This window comes from Lycium barbarum, chromosome 12, assembly GCF_019175385.1.
Source record: "Lycium barbarum isolate Lr01 chromosome 12, ASM1917538v2, whole genome shotgun sequence".
Classification (NCBI taxonomy): domain Eukaryota; kingdom Viridiplantae; phylum Streptophyta; class Magnoliopsida; order Solanales; family Solanaceae; genus Lycium; species Lycium barbarum.
The window spans coordinates 29,886,412-29,906,381 of NC_083348.1; the positions used below are offsets into that span (position 1 = coordinate 29,886,412).

General features: G+C 39.2%; 1 protein-coding gene across 4 annotated transcripts; it reads left to right on the plus strand.

The window, feature by feature from the left end:
• The first annotated feature begins 4,406 nt into the window (after positions 1–4,406).
• Positions 4,407–13,240, plus strand: LOC132622993 (protein MALE DISCOVERER 2-like). 4 transcript variants are annotated; one of them, XM_060337692.1, is made up of 14 exons: positions 4,407–5,313; positions 5,518–5,984; positions 6,104–6,236; positions 6,419–6,490; positions 8,133–8,276; positions 8,407–8,547; positions 10,599–10,676; positions 10,758–10,825; positions 10,900–11,355; positions 11,464–11,654; positions 11,792–11,924; positions 12,012–12,166; positions 12,322–12,510; positions 12,661–13,240. In XM_060337692.1, exons 2-14 carry the CDS (start codon positions 5,870–5,872, stop codon positions 12,919–12,921), a joined length of 2,136 nt encoding a protein of 711 aa, XP_060193675.1. In that variant the 5' UTR covers positions 4,407–5,313; positions 5,518–5,869; the 3' UTR covers positions 12,922–13,240. The 4 variants fall into 4 exon arrangements, with proteins under 4 accessions (XP_060193675.1, XP_060193677.1, XP_060193678.1 ...); XM_060337694.1 differs by having other exon boundaries at positions 10,767–10,825; XM_060337695.1 differs by having other exon boundaries at positions 10,767–10,825; positions 10,903–11,355.
• Positions 13,241–19,970: the final 6,730 nt, after the last annotated feature.

The window sequence follows — 19,970 nt, forward strand, 5'->3', positions numbered from 1 at the left end:
ATTTTATTGAATATTCAATGTTTATCTATTATATTCTTGTCTTTCATTTAGACTTTATTTTGGTTTGAATTGAGATTTAAGAATTTTGGTATCATGGTTCGCTGTACAAGAGGTTTGTTGGTGTAGTTTTTGGTCGTCACACATTTTTAATCTGTTTCAAAAAATACTTCTTTGTATATTTTATTCTAACATTTTTGTTTTACCTTCAGTAATGCCCCCTTATAAGAAGAACATTACATTTTTGTATACGGTAAAAATCGGATATATGTTAAACCGGTGAGACCAAAGACCGAAGGAAGAACGGAACAAGAACGTGCGCGAAGGCTCCCGTCCTGAACCGGGGGAATGCTTAGACCGAAGCAAGGGAAGGGCGTCGTTTGGTCCGGTTCCCCCATGACCGGGTTGATCGTTGCCATTGGTCCGTCTGGTCGAGGCCGTTAGTCTGTTTGATCGTGGCCGGTGGTCCGGGAGGTCTGTTGCGCGGTTGCCACGCGTCGATAACGTCCTGCCATGTTCAACTACCAAACGTACGGGTGTCAGATCGTACGGTCAACCTAATCCAACCTAACCCAACTCAGAGCTTTTTCATTATTATTTTATTTTTCATATTGTACGAAGCCCATGGGGCTATACTATAAATAAGGGGCATTGTCCTCCTCTAAAGGGGTTGGCTTCTACATTTTCAAGAACTCTTGTAATAGCAAAAACTATATAAAATCTCTTCCAAATAGCTGATTTTGGTCCTCAGTTGCAGCGTTCATCTCTTACACTTCTTAAATAAAATTACGCTTATATATTAGTGGATATACGAGTTTATAACAAACCATTGGTTATTAGTCGCTTCTTTATAGCATATTCATATATTTATTTTCTCCATCAAATAAGTTCAAGATATAACCACATACCCTATACCTCACATACAAATTTAATTGATTATCCAAATCCGGGGTAAACAGTTTGGCGCCCACCGTGGGGCTAGGATAATAGTGGTCTTTTATCTTGATCTCTACCTTACCCATCTAAATAAAAAACACCTTCTGTTCATCTTTGAAAAAACGGACTAAATGGCTGACAGTGGGCAATCTGGTCACGTCAACAACAACGAGATCGTGGCCGAAAACGAAGGCAGCGGGCCACGAGAATTGCCAAACCCTGCTGACCCTAACCCCGTTAATTCGAGGGAGGGCCTCAACCGTCAAAACACCGTGGACCAGGAGAATGCCACCTTACCGGCCACTGATCCTCTAAATACCCACAATTCTGTTACTTTGTCCAGGGCACAGGGCCGGAAAGAACCGGGTACACCTAATGACAATATTGACTTACGTTTAATCTTTGAAATGTTGCAGGAACAGAGAGCAGCGAATGCCGAGCAAGGTATCGCAATTGCCCAGTTGCAAACCCGAGGGGATACAACGACCTCGGAGAAGACGAGTGGTGTTGCTGAACCCAGAAGGGATGAGGAACGCGTTATTGAGAGCAATGGATTCGGAGCTGGCTCCTCCACCGAGGTTCTAAAAATGCTCGAAACTTTGGCAAAGCGGGTAGACTCGACCGAAAAGAGGGTCGAAACATACAACTCTCGGGTGGATTAAATCCCGGGGGCTCCACCTTTGTTGAAGGGGCCGGATTCGAAGAGGTACATCCAAAGGTCTTTTCCTCCGAGCGCAGCCCCGAAATTAATCCCGAAGAGGTTTAAAATGCCGGATATCCAGAAATATGACGGTACAACGGACCCACACGAACACGTGACCTCAGACACATGCGCCATAAAAGGCAACGATATGGAGGAGGACGAAATTGAATCGGTATTGCTGAAAAATTTCGGGGAAACTTTGTCAAAAGGAGCACTGACATGGTACGACCATCTACCCGGACATTGGATCACCTCTTTTGAAATGATCGTCGATGCCTTCATCAAAGTTCACGCTGGTGCCAAAAAGGTGCAGGCCCGTAAGGCCGACATTTTCCGTATAACCCAAAGAGATGACGAGTTACTGCGTGAATTCGTCAACCGATTCCAAAGGGAACGGATGGAACTCCCCCCGGTTCCAGAAGAATGGGCTGCACAAGCTTTCACAAAGGGGCTCAATGTTCAGAGCTCAATAGCTTCGTTCAAATTAAAGGAAAGTTTGCTAGAGTACGAGCCTGTGACATGGGTTGATATCCATAACCGATACGAGTCGAAGATTCGGGTGGAGGATGATCAATTCGAGCTTCCCCCGGGGCCAATAAATGTGAACAAAAGTTTTGAGAGACCAAGGAAGGGTTACGAAATGAAGGTCGAATCGTCGAGGGAAAAGTATCGGCCATACTCCCATTTGGAGAAGCCAAGCTTTAGGTCAGAGAAATCAAGGGTTAGCCCAAGCCGTTTCTCCGGGCGGGGTAATAAACGGGTCGAGCGCCCATCGAGCAGTCGGGGTCTCTCATTCAGGAGCGATGCCGGAAGATCTGTCGGCAACAGGGACTTACCAAAGATATCGGAGTACAACTTCAACGTCAGTACCTCGGCCCTCATCTCGGCCATTGGTCGTGTCCCGGATGTAAGATGGCCAAGACCTCTAAGGTCGGATCCGGGATAACAGGACCCGAGGATGGTGTGTGAATACCACGGAACCCATGGTCACAGAACCGAGAATTTTCGCCAGCTGAGAGAGGAGGTAGCTCGGTTACTGAAGAATGGTCATCTCCGAGAACTACTAAGTGAACGAGCCAAAAGTTCCTATAAGGAAAGGGAGGCTCATCGAAGGGTCGAGCCAATAGAACCCCAGTATATAATCAACATGATAGTTGGGGGTACCGATGCCCCTCGAGGGATATCGCCTCACATCATACCCCCTATCGGATACCGAAGAGGGTTTTTCGACCTCAAGATCTTTGTTGAAGTTAGGTTTGGCCGGTATAATGTCCGAGGCAGTGGGCTCGAAGGTGCTCTTTGCTTTAGCTGGAGACGCAGGCTCGGTTCCTTGAGGTGAAACCGAAGGAATATCGTGGGAAGTGGTCTCAGACATTTGAAAGTATGAACAGAAGAAGTTGAGTGGATTCGGAAAGGAAGTTAAAAAAGAGTAAGGAAACAAACGGTTCAAGAAATGGCAGAATAAGAAGCAGCAACACTCAAACAAGAACGACGAGTGGGGAAGTTGGCAGTGTCGTTTCCTTTAACGTAGTGCAAGCAGCAGATCAACAAGAAATGTGAGTTTTTTAGATGATTATGAGTAAAGTTTAAGGAATGTGTAAAGAGGCAAAAAACTTGAGGCAGAGAGTTTAGTTGAAGAGGTAAAACGTTCAAATGAGGGGTAAAAGACCTTATATAGGCATGGGGCTGTGACGGTTACAATTCCCCAGCCAACCGGGGAGCGCCACGTGTCCCCATAATTAATGAGGAATGACTTGAAACGACGTGCGTGCGGCGGTTGTCAGAGGGGACCATCCGGGATAAGACACGTGGCCGACGACAGACGAACGTGGCGCAACTGTTCCCGCCAAAAATGAAAAGATAACAACGGGCAAATGGAGTCACCGGTTTCATGATTCATCCACTCCCCGTCACTCTGACAAATCTGCGATCCGAGAAGTGTGGGGACTATCTGTATACTGTAAAAATCGGATATATGTTAAACCGGTGAGACCAAAGACCGAAGGAAGAAAGGAACAAGAACGTGCGCGAAGGATCCCGTCCTGAACCGGGGGAATGTTTAGACCGAAGCAAGGGAAGGGCGTCGTTTGGTCCGGTTCCCCCATGACTGGGTTGATCGTTGCCATTGGTCCGTCTGGTCGAGGCCGTTAGTCCGTTTGATCGTGGCCGGTGGTCCGGGAGGTCCGTTGCGCGGTTGCCACGCGTCGATAACGTCCTGCCATGTTCAACTGCCAAACGTACGGGTGTCAGATCGTACGGTCAACATAATCCAACCTAACCCAACTCAGAGCTTTTTCATTATTATTTTATTGTTCATGTTGTACGAAGCCCATGGGGCTATACTATAAATAAGGGGCATTGTCCTCCTCTAAAGGGGTTGGCTTCTACATTTTCAAGAACTCTTGTAATAGCAAAAACTATATAAAATCTCTTTCAAGTAGTTGATTTTGGCCCTTAGTTGCAGCGTTCATCTCTTACACTTCTTAAATCAAATTACGCTTATATATTAGTGGATATACGAGTTTATAACAAACCATTGGTTATTAGTCGCTTCTTTATAGCATATTCATATATTTCTTTTCTCTATCAAATAAGTTCAAGATATAACCACATACCCTATACCTCACCTACAAATTTAATTGATTATCAAAATTCAGGGTAAACAATTTTAATATCACAAAGACAGAGAATATTTTTTGTATGTCATTCACAAATTTCATTTAAAATTATAAATTTAAAAAAAATTCCTTACATTGCTAAATTTCTTTGGTCTATCAAATTAAATGCTTAAAAAAAGGAAATGGAGCGAGCAATAATGAGGACCATTTTAGTTTTACATCTTTTCGAATTAACAAGCGTTGTTGCCAACTGGCAACTTAGAAGTCGAGCTTGAAGAGGCATGCAGAAATGCACGTTGGCAGGCAAAGGGCAGAGAGTATTTGTAGGATCCAGAGATCTCTCTTTTTTTTTTTTTTTTTTTTTCCACCTTGTAGGATCCAGAGTCAACGTACATAGAATCGCGTCCAAGTATTTCGGATTGTTGTTGTTGGGTTCCTCATTTCCACTCTTTGTTCCCGGCTCGACAATCGACTGTTAATCGGTTCGACCCGATTCACTAGGTCCCAGAAAAGATATCATTTTTTTTGTTTGACAAAAAATACGTACTAATTAAGGCATACAGCAAACAATATTGTAAGAGAAATAAGTCCGTCCACGGAAAATTTCCCCAGAAAAAAGTGGGAAAATTGAAAAAAATAATAATAACAGAGCTTGTTGGCTGGGGTGGTGGCTGTGGTGTTTAACAGAAAACCTTTTAGCGAGAGAAACAATTTCTTTTCCTTCCTCAACCCTCTTTCAGAGAGATGGTCGAAGAGAGGTTATTTTTCTAAGATCATCCTGAAAAGGGCAGTCAAGAAAAAAAAATATTCTTGGATTTTAATTGATCAATCCATATATTTCCTCCTTGTTGAAAAATTCTACGTCATTTTTTCTCTTTGCTGACGTTTGGAGTCTTAGATAATCTCTAATCATCCATCATTAACATCTTTGTTTCATCATTAGCAACCTGCATTTTCTGGTGCAATCTTCAATCTTGAAGAATTGTGAATTGTATTCAGCGTCTGAAACAAAAGCAGCAACAAAGATTTCATTTACTGCCCTTTTGTCCCTACTTTCTGGTAATTTTATTTTTGACATATCTTTACATTTCACACTTTCTTTTTGTTTCCCTTGCTTCTTTTTTTTTTTACCTTGAAGATTTTTTATTGGTTGTGAATATGGTTATTCTCTAGTCATCTTTTTATGGTTTTGGCTTGTAAATTACTCCTGTTTTTTGTGCAATTCGACTCCTTTTAAAGAATCAATAATTGCTATTTTTTCAGCTAAAGTTGATCCTTGGAAGTTCATCAATCCCGGTTTGTGCAGTTGTTGATGAAAACGGAGGTGTCATAACCTAAATTTAGAGGCACAAAAAATGAGAGACCCTGATTTGGCCATTTGTGTTAAGCGGGCTGATATTTTGATTTCCTCAATGCTAGTTATATAGGTTGTAGAATAGATTTGTGTACATAAGAAAATAGCTAATTTTCTCTTTCTTTTACTTGTATAATTGTCCGAGTGATCTTCATCGCTCGGAAAGTCATTGCATATAAGAAAACTGGCGATTTTGTGTGGCAATTTGTATAGAGTCCTGGCTGGTGGCAGATATTATTACTGCCTCAACCACTGCTACGCATGGTTCTTCTAGCAATGGGTGGTAGATGGAAGACATATGGATTCAAGTTATCATATCTTGCGCTTTTGATTATTCTTTATGATGTTCACGGATGTAGCTCACTCAATTCTGAAGGTAATTCTAATTTGCTTGGACTGTCCTACTGGTTTTAGTGTTTATGTCTTGCTCTATTTCTAGTATCTTGAATATTGGGTTTATCTACTTCACTGACTATTATTGATTTGCAAAACAAGGATTGGCATTGGTGGGATTACGATCAAAAGTGGACTCTGATCCATATGGAGTTCTTGCAAACTGGAATCCTGATCATTGTGACCCATGCATGTGGTCTGGTGTACAGTGTCTCGGGGGGAAAGTGCAAATGTTGTAAGTCCCTTGTTACATAAAATCAAGGGACTTTTGTTTGATAAAACTTTACAATTTTAATACTTTTTTTCTTTTATATAAGAACAAGTATGTCAGATTTATATTAATGACACACAAATGTCCAAAAGGTATGGTTTGACTTTTGTGATATCTTAAATATTTGTTTTTTCTTCTCTGTTTAGGGATCTCCATGGACATTCTTTTGAAGGCACATTGGCACCAGAGCTTGGAAACCTGACTCACTTAAGATCAATGTAAGCTTTTACCTATAACAAAGTGCTTTTTGGTTTTCCGGCTCATAAAGTGTTAAATGGGCATTTGAACACAGCTAACTGGAAAAAGTGGTTGAAATGTCAATAGACTTTTGTTTACTTCTGCCACACTTGTGCAAGATGGTTGCTTCTATAGAAGATATAGGTATGGTGTGTCCCTTAGGTTCATGGTTCAAGTGTTTATTTGAGAAGCTGTACCTAGTGTCTTACATTGTCAACATAATATTTTATATCTTGATTGACTATGGCTTATATTTTGGTGATAAAAGTTTTGAAGTGCTTTACTTCCTATTTTTGGTTAACACACATTCCGTTGTGTGTGTATAATATCTGTTTGCAAAGCTGGTTAGATCACAGTAACACGTTTGATAGAAGCACTCATGACCTCCCATATTGATGTTGTTTGTCACATCACTAGGTTGGCTATCCCTGGTGGTGCCAAAACCCTCTTTGCTGCAACTTCTATTTTGTAATCCTTCCTATTGGTTGTTGTAGGTTGGGTTGAGCGTGAGTCTGAACACAAATGTAATGGTTCTCTAAACTCACCAAAGAATTCCCCAAAGATTCTTAAGTGTGTCGGGGTTCATAATTGTATGTTTTGACATAGCCCTCCATTATGTTTGGATTTGATCTTTTGAAGGAGATAATTGTCCTGAGATCATTTTATCCATCAAAGCCTCTTTCAGTTCCTTACCATTTGAGCTGGTTCTATATGGAAGAAGCAGTTCTTCTATGAATGTTAAACCATATATATATATATATTCTCCAAGTTCATCTTAAGCAGGAGTTGTCCGATTTTTAATCTACAGCATCTTAAAGATTACTTTATCTCTACTCTTATGTAGCAATAAAGCCAAATTTTCCACTTTTATTTCCATAAACATATTTTACTTCAGTTTAACAGGACAATTTGAGACGATGTAATCTTTATTGTCTGCATACTTACTGGTGAAGAAATAAGAAAGGATTAATGTTTTAGAGTTACTGAAAGTATGGTAGTTTGTTTGAAAATAATAATGTCAATAAAGAGAACTGCCTAATGAGTTATTGACTGAGTCTCACCATAGCCATTTCATAACCTTATACAACTGTTGTCGACCCAGATCTGAATCCAATATGCTTAATATGACCACCACATATTTTCAAATGAATTGTGTGCTATTGGTGTTGTGGAAACCATAGCTACTTAGTAAAACCACTAGGCTTTTGATCCATACACTTTGACACAATTTTAATAAACTAGTAAGAATAATGTGGACATTATAGGAATATATATGAATAGGCTATCTGAGTATTTTTAATTGTGTCATATCTTACAAATTTAATAGTTGATTGAGAATATTCTATTTGGAACAAAATAATTTTAACTTATAAAGCAATATTGCATTATCTTAATCCAAATTTTTTGAGATGGAAACATATCATTTGGCAAAATGGTTGGTAAATTGGAGGGGCAGAAAGTAGTAGATTTAATAAATTGGATGGAAGGGACTAAGGAGAATTAGTTTGCATATCTAGTAATCATAGTTTTCATCATCTTGCATATTGTATCTTCCTGTGTGCTGTGAATGACTTCCTTTTAAATCGTAATAATTTCTCTTTTTGCTCTTTGATTGCCTCGCAGTGTGCTGTCAAAAAACAATTTTTTTGGTGCCATTCCAAAAGAATTTGGACAACTTCGAAGGTTGGAAGTGCTTGACTTGACAGATAATAATTTGAGTGGTAGAATTCCAGCAGAAATAGGAGACCTGCATTCACTAAGAAGCTTGTGAGTTCATAATTTGTTTTTTGTGCATGTAAAGATACATGTTGCCTATATAAGTATAATATATGCGATTATGCATGCGGCAGAACCATTAGAAAGATGCTCTTGAGCTGTGTCTAATACTTTTTCCCAGGTTGATTCGTAACAACAACTTGGAAGGAAGCATTCCTTTTGAAATTGGGAAGCTTCATTTGCTCTCTGAATTGCAATTTGACGAAACACTCATCCCCGCTGTTGCTGGAACATGCTGTGTAAATAGAAAATTTGCACGCTGGTAAGGTTCTTTTGGTTTCATTGGACCTTTTATACTAATGTTATGATGCTTGCTACATAATGTAACCAAATATCAACATATAAAGATGTCTGAAATGCATGAAATTTGTATTCTTTCAGAGTATTGTCATACCAGCAATAAGATTTTCTGGGTGGGAGTGAGGGGGTGGGGAGTTGATAATGTTGAGTATTAATGATAACAAGGGATATTGTGGTTTATGTCTTGCAAATAAAGCCTGGGAGCTGGGTGATTTCATAGATGTGGTGATGCAAGGACTTGTGCTGCTATATTGAAGAAGTCAGATCTCTGTAAGCAGCAAACGACATTTTTTAAGACTCAAGTAGTTGATAGTGTTAATTATTAATGATACCAAGGGCCATTTGGTAATACATAGAGCATGGGAGCTGATATGGTGCTGCTAGGAATTAGTTATGCAATGACTTGTGCTGCAAGCAGCAAGCTGCATTGCATTAGACTTACGTAGAAATGGGGCTTCAATAAAATAGGGATACTGGTTAAGTCCAAGCAACAAATAGGCTAAGTGATCGTCAAGCGCAATGGAATGGAGCTTTCTTTTGCTTCATAACCCGTGTTTGGAAGTGAACTCAGGAGTCTGATGCTTGACATTCACTGTCTAATTTGACATCTACTTGACCTTACAACAACTCAAATGAAAAGGTTTCTAACGCACAAGGAGGTGATTTGCCGGTCATTACACCCATCAAAGGCTGGGGTTGAGGATGAGGGATGCAATAAATTGGAGATACTTAGGATTGATCCTGGCATATCAAGAGAGCACCATAAGCATGAAAATTATCCTAACTTATTTGAAATTCTGGATTGAGATACTCTTATCTGTTCAGTGACTTTAGTTTTAGCTTTAACTCGTTCAGAGAATACTCAAGGGAGAAGCTACAGTACTAGTATATAAATATGCAAAGCCGAATCTAGTAACTATAGTTCTCTTAGTTCAGTGGCAAGCGGTTGACTCTGGCTTCTCGGCTAGAGTTATCACTTTTTTCTTTAAAGAAATTATGTTTGCTATTCCTTTTTTTTTTTTTTTTGTTATCTCTTTACCGTTTTTGTCTTTTTAATTTGAAGTAAATGTTACTTGATTTTTAAACTTATTCCAAAATTGAATCTTTCATTTTGACTTTTTATATTTGTATAATTATATGGTTGTGTTTCTCCCAAAATTCTAGACCCACCTTTTAACTTTTTCTCACTATTGTATGTATATTAGTTGGAGAACGGGACCATATATTTTATTCATTTTCCTTCCTAATTTTTATAGAATTTAATATTTTTTATATATGATTTCATAAATTTCACGGACAAATAATAAGCATCATTTGGTAACCTTCTACGTATATTAGCGACAACAAAAAGAACACAAAAAAAAGATTAAGTCTAACATATCGTAGTTAGGTCTTACTTGAATTATTAATTTGCAAAACACTTTTGATTAATAAAAATGAATATTACACAACAAAAGCACTATCCGCCTCATATATTAATACTTTTTATTAAAACATGCTAACAATTTTGTTTAAGAAAATTGTAGTATATATTAAAAAGAAATATCATATAGTATACAAATAATTCCTCTGACTCTTAAAATTCATATCAATTAGGGAAAAAATGATGGAAAGCAAAAAAAATAAAAAATAATGTATCTACTATTATTGTGTATTTCTGTAATGACTTTAGATTATTTTAGTGTAGTTTGTTATATAAAGGATGAAGTGTTTGAAAGTGTACTTAATAATGCAATCATTGATCGTTCTCAAAATAAGATAAGTTGTCGAGTGTAATTTTAATGATATTATTATATTTATATATTGTGTTTAAGTGTTCGTTAATTTTTAAGTATATATTAAATATTGTTACTCGTTCCTTACTCTTGTTATTATTGTATATTAGCTTGAGGTTGTAGACTCGTAGTCAAATCTCGGCTCCGCCTCTGTAATACTGACTATCAAAACTAATAGCATGGTTACTTTCAGTAGCACTTGACTTCTCTCAAATAATTTGATGTCTGTTTCTGGCAGCATCTGGCATGGCAATCTGAGACCATTAAATTCATTTAGCAGACCACTTAAAGGGACACTTATGCGTTATCTCACACTGTAAGTAACTAAATGGTTTTTAATCACAGTGTGTTTCTGTTTAAGTTTTGTCACGCTAGAAGCATGTTTGTTTCAATAAAGGTTCTGCAGACAACTTGGAAGTGGCTCATTGGATAATCAAATAGAGTATTCCTCTGACAACCTACAAAGTGAGTGAAAAAGTTTTACTCCACGTCTTTAGCAGGAACTTTGGAAAAAAGATTGTTTTCACTCTTCTTTTTAGCAGGTTCATCGAGGCCTCACATCATCCATACTATACAGAACCAGGCACGCCGTAAGTTAGTTGAACAATCCAGCAACCTTGCTGCTGTTCCTGCCAATGGTGGGAACCCTATGGGTCCTGTTGTTTCAGTGCCAAGCAGCAGAAGTAGTGGCTCATTTCATGCTGTGCCAAATACCCAAGGAACTCCTCCTTCACCCTTACCCTCCTCGCGTCAGCAGCCTGAGTCTCCAAATCCAAAGGGACAGTCAAATACTGCTGTTAAACAGCCAACTGACAGACAAGCTCCACCTCCCCCAAAATCTGGAAATATATGGAACTATATAGTTTCTGGTTTTGGGGTATTTCTGCTCGTTGTTGCTGCATCTGTTTTCTTAGTTTGCAGAAGCAGAGCTGCAACAACTATAGGACCTTGGAAGACTGGGTTGAGTGGACAGCTGCAAAAAGCATTTGTCACAGGTACTTCAATTAAAACTTTGTGACCAGAATTACTGTTAATGTTCTGTACACATTCTGATAGTTAATGATGGTAATTGTGCATTCGTACTGTGTGTGAATACATTGCAGGGGTCCCAAAGCTTAACAGGTCTGAGCTTGAAACAGCATGTGAGGATTTTAGCAATATAATTAGTAGTCAGGATGCATATATAATCTACAAGGGAACTCTATCCAGTGGAGTAGAGATTGCTGTTGCCTCGACTACTCTAACTTCTCTGGAAGATTGGTCTGAGAGTGCAGAAATGGCCTTCAGGAAGAAGGTTTTTGTTTCCATTTACATCAAAAATATAATATCTCAGAGTCTTACACTTCCCATAGTGATTGACATTGCTATTTTCTGTTCATCCTTTTCAGTTGTGAAACTCATATGATATTTTGTGGTTGTGCTACTGAACAGATTGATACCCTTTCGAGAGTGAACCACAAAAATTTTGTTAATCTTATCGGGTACTGTGAGGAGGATGAACCTTTCACTAGGATGATGGTCTTTGAGTATGCTCCAAATGGAACTCTTTCTGAGCATCTGCATGGTAAAATTCTTTGCTGTCCAAATTATTCATGATGGTGTGGCTTGATTTAGTTCAGAATGACGTGAAATATAAGTTTCATTGTTTCAGTTAAAGAAACCGATCCTCTTGACTGGTCTGCAAGGATGAGAGCTATAATGGGGACAGCGTATTGTCTTCAGTACATGCATGATCTCAATCCTCCAGTGCCCCATTCCAGCTTGAACTCAAATGCCATATTTTTGACTGACGATTATGCTGCTAAGGTCTGCCCCGTCTTCATGAATATATACAGTTTTAGTACTTTCCCTAATGTGTACATCTACAGAAGATTGTTACCATAAATTTATGCATCATATTGAATTGAGAAACCTTTTTCTTTTGTATTTCATATTGAAGTAGAATTTTTATCTTTTCACAGATTACAGAGATTGGTTTCTGGTCAGAACTAATAGCCAAGTCAAAGTCCTCGAGGGATGATTTAGAAAATTCTGAGCTGCTGGCACTTGCCGATCGTGAAACAAATATCTATAGTTTTGGAATTCTGTTACTAGAAATAATTTCTGGAAAGTCACCTTATTCAGAAGAACAAGGATCTCTTCTAAACTGGGTAAATCTCCATCGAATTATGCTTCCCTTCTTTTCTTATTCTTGATCGTTATGATATGTTCGATCCCTAGTCTGCACTTTCTTGTGTGAAATTCTTTTCTTTCAGACTTTTACCAGTGCAAAAGCATTGATAACTATTGTTTTTATTTAGGCGGCGCAATACCTTAAAGATAAGATGAATGTGAGCTTCTTGGTTGATCCAACACTGAAGTCCTTCAAAAATAATGAGCTTATGGTTATCTGTGAGGTAATTGAAGAATGCCTTCAAGAAAATATAAGGAAAAGACCAACGATAAGTGAAGCCATTGCAAAATTAAGGGAAGCAATTGATATATCGCCTGATGCGGCAGTTCCAAGGCTTTCTCCACTCTGGTGGGCTGAACTCGAGCTCCTATCTTCCGAGGCAGCTTAGACTGACTTGTTTTTCTACTTTGTAAGTTTGAGTATTGCCTTACTACGTATGAATACAGCAAATATAAATGGTTTATCCTCACACTCAACCCCTTACATACCTAATGCTTTTCTGTTTTCCCTCTACTCCTCAAGATTTCGTTGGTTCCTTCGTCTCTGCAACAAATGTAGTTATACCTTTCCTTGGTGGGATATTCTATATAGTCTTTGCCAATCTGTGATCAAGAGTCGGTTTGTAAAAGCACATTTGAACAGATGTTGTCCAAAATTTCATCTATGTTACTCCTGAAGCAAAGAGATCTTATTTGTTTTTTTCTTGATTTCCCGGTTGTTGTCAAAGTACTATATATATGGGTAGTTGTTTAGAGCTAACTATTTGTCACGACCCAATTTATGGAGCCGTGAAGGCGCTAACTCCCCCGGAACAGTAAGCCATCCGCAACCCAATTTAAAGTAAATAAGGTAAGAAATAATGCGGAATAAACATACAAGTCAACTTTTACGTCTTTTAGGCCTTATAATCATAACAATATAGAATTAAAGATACAACGATCCCCGAATCTGGTGTCACTAGTATAAGAACTGCTAAAATAAGAATACAAGTCTAAAATAGTAATCAATACTGTCTGAAATGAAAGAACAGGGATAAAGATAGATGGAGAAGATCTGGTGCTACGGATCGGCATGTAGCTCACCTGAACTGTCCGAAACAGCCTCCTCAACGAGCAGTCGAGTAGTCTCGTGGATGGCTGGTACTAGGCATAGAATCTCCACACCAAAAAGAGTGCAGCAAGTGTAGCTTGAGTACAAAGAACAACAGGTACTCAACATCATCGTCGACCGATCCTAACGAAAACAGAGACGAGGGTTAACCTGCGATTACTACTTTTACACTTAACTGCTATTAGTCCACAGTAATAATAAATCACAATAATCTTGGGTTATGAGCCTAAGTGAAGCTTCTAAATCATCAAGTCTGTCAAACATCAAAGGGCATTTAAAACAACTCAAAACCACAAATCAAATAAGACATACACGCAAGGAAATCAAGAATATGAAATGATATGCAAATGCTATGCAATGCAAAGCCTTTCCATCACCCAGTAAACACACATTCAAATTCTATGAATCGTGACCCATGGGGGACTCGCGAGGTCTATATACCAACTCGGCATTCTTAGATCTCCCAGATCACATCGAGTCTCAGTCTTTTTAGGCTTCCAATCACAACACTCAGCCTCGTAGGCTCTAAATCACAATAGACCTTGAGGCCCACATTACTTGTCAATAGCCAAACTGGCGCAAAATACCATTGTCACTCCGTCCGAAATCATTTCCCATCGGACCTTTGGCAAGTATCCTCAAATGCAAATGAGATACTATAATAAGCATGAATATGACATGCAACATAATAAGCAATCCAGCTAAGTAATAAAAAATCAATCTTTAGCTCTTTTCCACTTTTAAACGAGTATTTAGGAGTGATGAGAACACATAATCACAATGAGACGATAATAAGCATAGAAGTAGTAAATAAGAGACCTCATATCCCAATCATAAACACAAATCAATCTATGTTACCAGCTAGTGCCCAAAGCATGGCATTCAGACTGGACTATACAATCAAAATTACGCAAATACCTTTATCTGGCACCGGTACCCGATATAAGTGCTAGTCACCTAACAAGTATCGAAATCCTCTGTCACGACCCAAACCGGAGGGCCATGACGAGCACCCGGGCCCTACTTGCCGAGCACCGCTAATTATGCTTTCATATCATAATCATAAACAAGGGTGGACCATGAGGGTCATTAGATGGCAACCTGTTAGATCATAAAAGAACTATACTGAAAAGGAGCAAGCCCAAAAGACATACGTATATAGCCATGCTGGACAAAATTGTACAAGTTGACAAGGCCATCATGGACACCTATACAACAAAATAAAGGCAGAGGGGGCCATACAACGTCTAACTATACAACAATTGTCTACAAGCCTCTATCAAAGTACATGACATAATAAGGTCGGGACAGGGCCTCCCCTGTCACGACCCAACCAGAGGGCCATGACGAGTACCCGGTGCTAACCCACCCGGGTACCTCTTATCGTACTCTCATATTCACATCTAGGTAAGCCACATGGCTTACTCATAATTTATATGCATCAATAGTGCTAATCTCGTTGGGCAACAACACATTTATATCATCATCATTAACAATGCCCATATCCATATACACAAGCCGACGAGGCTATCAAAATGATATACAAGATATGAGCCGATGTCATGACCCAACCCCGTGGGCCGTGACTGGTGCCCTAGCTGGACACCTATACACACTCACTTACCAATCCGATATATCAAAGACTTATCCGTATTCAACATACATTAAGTTATACAGATACTTAAATCAGATGTCGTCTTAAGCGGTCATATATAGAAAAATAGCGTGCAGAAGCCGACGAGGCTGGCGGAAAACACATCGCCCAAATATATACGTCCAGACACACACATATGGGCCGTTTTGGCCATCACAGCACACGGACCGCTTAAGACACCGATCACAGACATAAACGAACAATAATGACCCATGACCCACATATATGTCTACAGGCCTCTACAAACCACAACAGAAATATATGACGGGACAGGGCCCCGCCGTACCCCCAAATAGTCATACATATATACAAAAACATGTACAACAAAAGATATGTACCAAAAATGTGGGCTCCGGATCAAAGGGAGCACTCCAAGGTAGCAGAATATGTATCCTACATTGGCGGGTCACCAGGACGAACGTCTGTACCTGCGGGCATGAAACGCAGCCCCCGAAGAAAGGGGGTCAGTACGAAATATGTACTGAGTATGTAAAGCATGGAATACAGTAATCCAAACCATAACTGAAATAAGGGGTATGAAAAATGACTACAGAATCAGTATATCAAAGCCTGTTCTGAAAACATAAGTAATGCAAATAAAAATCATGCATATGGCTCAAGAACGTGGTCGCCACTCCGACGCTGGCGCCACAACACATCATACTCCAGAAGGTTTCAAATCTCCGTACAGCCCCGACACACATCATAACATCATAACATATCATACGCCATAACACATCATAACACCATATATAGGCGGTACCCGGCCCTTTAGTAAGTGGCTCGGCGAACCGTAACACATCATACTGCCGAATATAACATAGTGCGCACGACAACAAAACCGGCCCGGGACTCGGCGAACTATATCATAGTAGTGTGCACGAGCGGAGTAGTGAGAAACCACATGCATATAAATAAATAAATTCCAAGACTCGATGAACAAATATATATACCGACATCTGAAAGCTCAGAAACAAGTATCGGGTCAATCGGAATTAATATAAGAAAGTTACGAGCTTTTGAAGTACAGACCCTTCTAAAAGCATTTCATAAGCCATTTTTGGAAAATCAAGTAACCACTATATTAGGTACTTTTGAATATCGTTATGAATCAAACCTGTCACGACCCGGCTCCGGGGCCGCGACTCACCCAAAACAAACTCACATGCTAACTCGTCATATTCTAATTTAACTCAGATCTCGTGTCAATTATTTTAAACAGATTTGAAGTCAAATATTATCTTAAGCGGTCGCGCGTGCAAAGATATCATATCAAAGCCAAAAGAGGCGGCAGAATACACATCGCCGAACATATGCATATATACAAACATATGGGCCACCATGGCCGCCATAATAGGTAGGACCGCATTAAGACACAAATCATAAACAGAAAAAACACACGTAGGACCCTCGACCCACATATATGACTACAGGCCTCTACAAACCAAAACGGAAACATATGGCAGGACAGGGCCCCGCCGTACCCCAAATAGTCCAAATATATATACAGAAACAGATACATGACAAAAGATATGTACCAAGATGTAGGCTCCGGATCAAGAGGAGCGCTCTGTAATAGCAGAAAGTATGGCCTACACTGGCGGGTCACGAACCTCAGCACCTGCGGGCATGAAACGCAGCCCCCGAAGAAAGGGGGTCAGTACGAAAGATGTACTGAGTATGTAAAGCATAGAGTACAGAAATCCAAACCATAACTGTAGTAAAGGTATAGAAAGAGAATACCGAATCAGTATATCAAACCGGTACGGAAATCATATGTACATAATGCAAATAATAGAAATCATGCATAAGGCTCAGGAACGTGGTCGCCACTCCGACGCTGGCGCCACAACACAGCATACTCCGGAAAGTTTCAAATCTCCGTACAACCCCGAACATAACATATCATCACACACATCATATCATAAGTCATATCACAGCATAACTCCATAAACGGAACCCAGCCCTATGGCGAGGTCTCGGGAACCGTAACACAGCATACTGCCGAATATATCATAGTGGGCACGATCATAAAACCGGCCCAGGAACCGGCGAACGATATCATAATAATGGGCACGAGCAGAGTAGTGCGGAAACTAATGCAATTTACATATCAAAACATTTATGAAACTGGATATAATCATATGACAACCCGTTAGGAAAACTAGTCCGGACAACTGATCCACACGGAGTTTATCTCACAAAAGTACTTCTGAAATCGTATTCATGGTTCAAAATGTAAATCAGAATATCATGGAGTAATCAAAACATTATCCTTTAATAGCTAGAGTCATAAGTAAAAGTCTCTTTCCGATATCGTACAAAGTTAAGTCAATTAGGGCAACGAAGGAGACTCGGGGCTAGTGGGCCCACCTCGGTCCAAGTCGAGGCGGCGTACAAATTATTACAGACATTTGACCTTATGGAATCAACCATGGAAGCTTAGGGGTGATTCGATCATGTTTACGAAAGTTACGAATGTTTGAACATTTCTTTTCAACAAAGCATAAGTTTCTAATTCAATTTCACTGAATGGAATAGTGCTAAAAGTAAACTCGGATTTCTATGAATAGGATGATCCCCAAGGTTCAAACTCAAACCTAGGACACCTAGGACATGCCAAGAGAAGGAAAGGGATAGCTTTACATACCTTTTCCGCCTCCTATACGTCTCCAAAATCTACAATTTAGTCACATTTACCAATTGTGAGTTATAGCTTCTAAGAATTCAACTTAAATTCATATTTGTCTACCGAAATTTCGGCAGCACCTCCCCTATAAATTCAACATCCCCGAGAATTTTCTCGGCCAAAAATATCAACAACAACAACACCACAATACCAAGAGCATCAATAATCATCACAGAATATATTATAACGCAACTATTCTTCCTTTCTACATAGTTCAACAACTTCCATTCCAACTTCACAATTTCAAGCTAATATCAACATTTCCATATTCATTTACTAATTCAAGATCATTCAAACATAATTCAATAACATTTCAAGCAATGCTCATGGATTCAAGCATTCTCGCCAATTCCATATTTTATCCAAAACCTCCACAATTGTAACAAAACTACCAAATCACATTGTCTTCTTCCAAAATCAATAGCAATAACAATAATTCACATTCTAACATCTTACTTTCGTAATTACATATAACTATGTAAAAATCACATTAAAATGACATAACCTTTTACAATCAATTTCCATGCCAACTTAACCCATTTAACCTTCATTTACATCATAAGGGTCACAACTAACATATTAAACAAAATTAATTCATTTTCATTCCACCACTATGCACCACACAGCCAACACCCCCCCCCCCCCCCTTTTTTTTTTTTCACTTCAACCAATTTCATTCAACTTTCATCTCCAATACAAAATCCACAATAACCACAACTAAAATACGACAAAAATTCAACTCATTTCACCTATACATTAATACCCATATACGGCTATATGCATATATGTACACCCAATATGCAAACTTCTATATTTTCATGATTTCTACTCATATCTACCTACTACAATATAGGTAAGCCTTCATAACATAACTTAAAGGGATTAATTCTTACCTTTTTCTTCAAACCTCAACTTGCCGCAACGTAGTCTTCTCGCTCAACTAATTATACCGCGTTGGAGAGCGTCCTAAGCTTAATAAGAATTCAAGAAGAGTAAGATTTTTGGATTAAAAGTTGATGGCTAGACAATATATTTTTTTTATCTCTCCAAGGGTTTCGGCCGAACAACCCCCCTCAAGCCCTCACTCTCTCTTTTGTTTTAATCTCTTGAATGTTCTAGAGGATGAATATGTGTATATAATTATCCTCTTAATTAGTTGATCACATGACTCATCACATGACCAAGCTCATGGGCTTGGGCCAAGCCTCATGGCCGGCCACCCCACATACAATTGGGCCTCATTTTTTTGTTTTATATTTTGAGCCCAATTTTCGGAAACAGCCGTCCTACCTTGGTAGGAGTAAGGTCTGCGTACACTCTACCCTCCCCAGACCCCACGTTGTGGGATTTCACTAGGTTGTTGTTGTTGTTGTATATTTTGAGCCCAATTAATTTATGGATCTTATTTTTTGTAATTCCCGAAACAAATTTTCTAAAATTCCAATTTTTGCCCTTGGCCTTATTCCGTACTTCCGCTTCAAAATTTTCATGAATATCACACATATGTTAAATAAAATAAAACATAGACTTATTTCTTACAAGGCAAGATTATTCCAAAATTTTCAAATGCGCAAAAACACGGGATATAACATTCTCCCCCCCCCCCCCCCTTTAGAACATTCGTCCTCGAATGTTAAATTAGCCTTATAGGGTCTTACAACCATTTCGGGGGAGTTTCTTCTCATGAGTAGCACACATAAACCACTTACCAATTAATATAACAAATTTAGAAATTCGAATTACCTGTAAGCGTAGAGAACAAGTGAGGGTACTTCTTTTTCATCTCATCTTCCGCCTCCCAGGTCATTTCTTCCCGGTTGTTGTTCTGCCACAGGACTTTAACAGAAGGCACATCTTTGGTGCGCAGTCTCCTCACCTGACGATCCAGAACAACTACAGGTTGCTCTTCATAAGACAAGTCCTCCGTTACCTGAATATCATTTACTGGAAATATTCTGTCAGGATCACCAATACATTTTCGGAG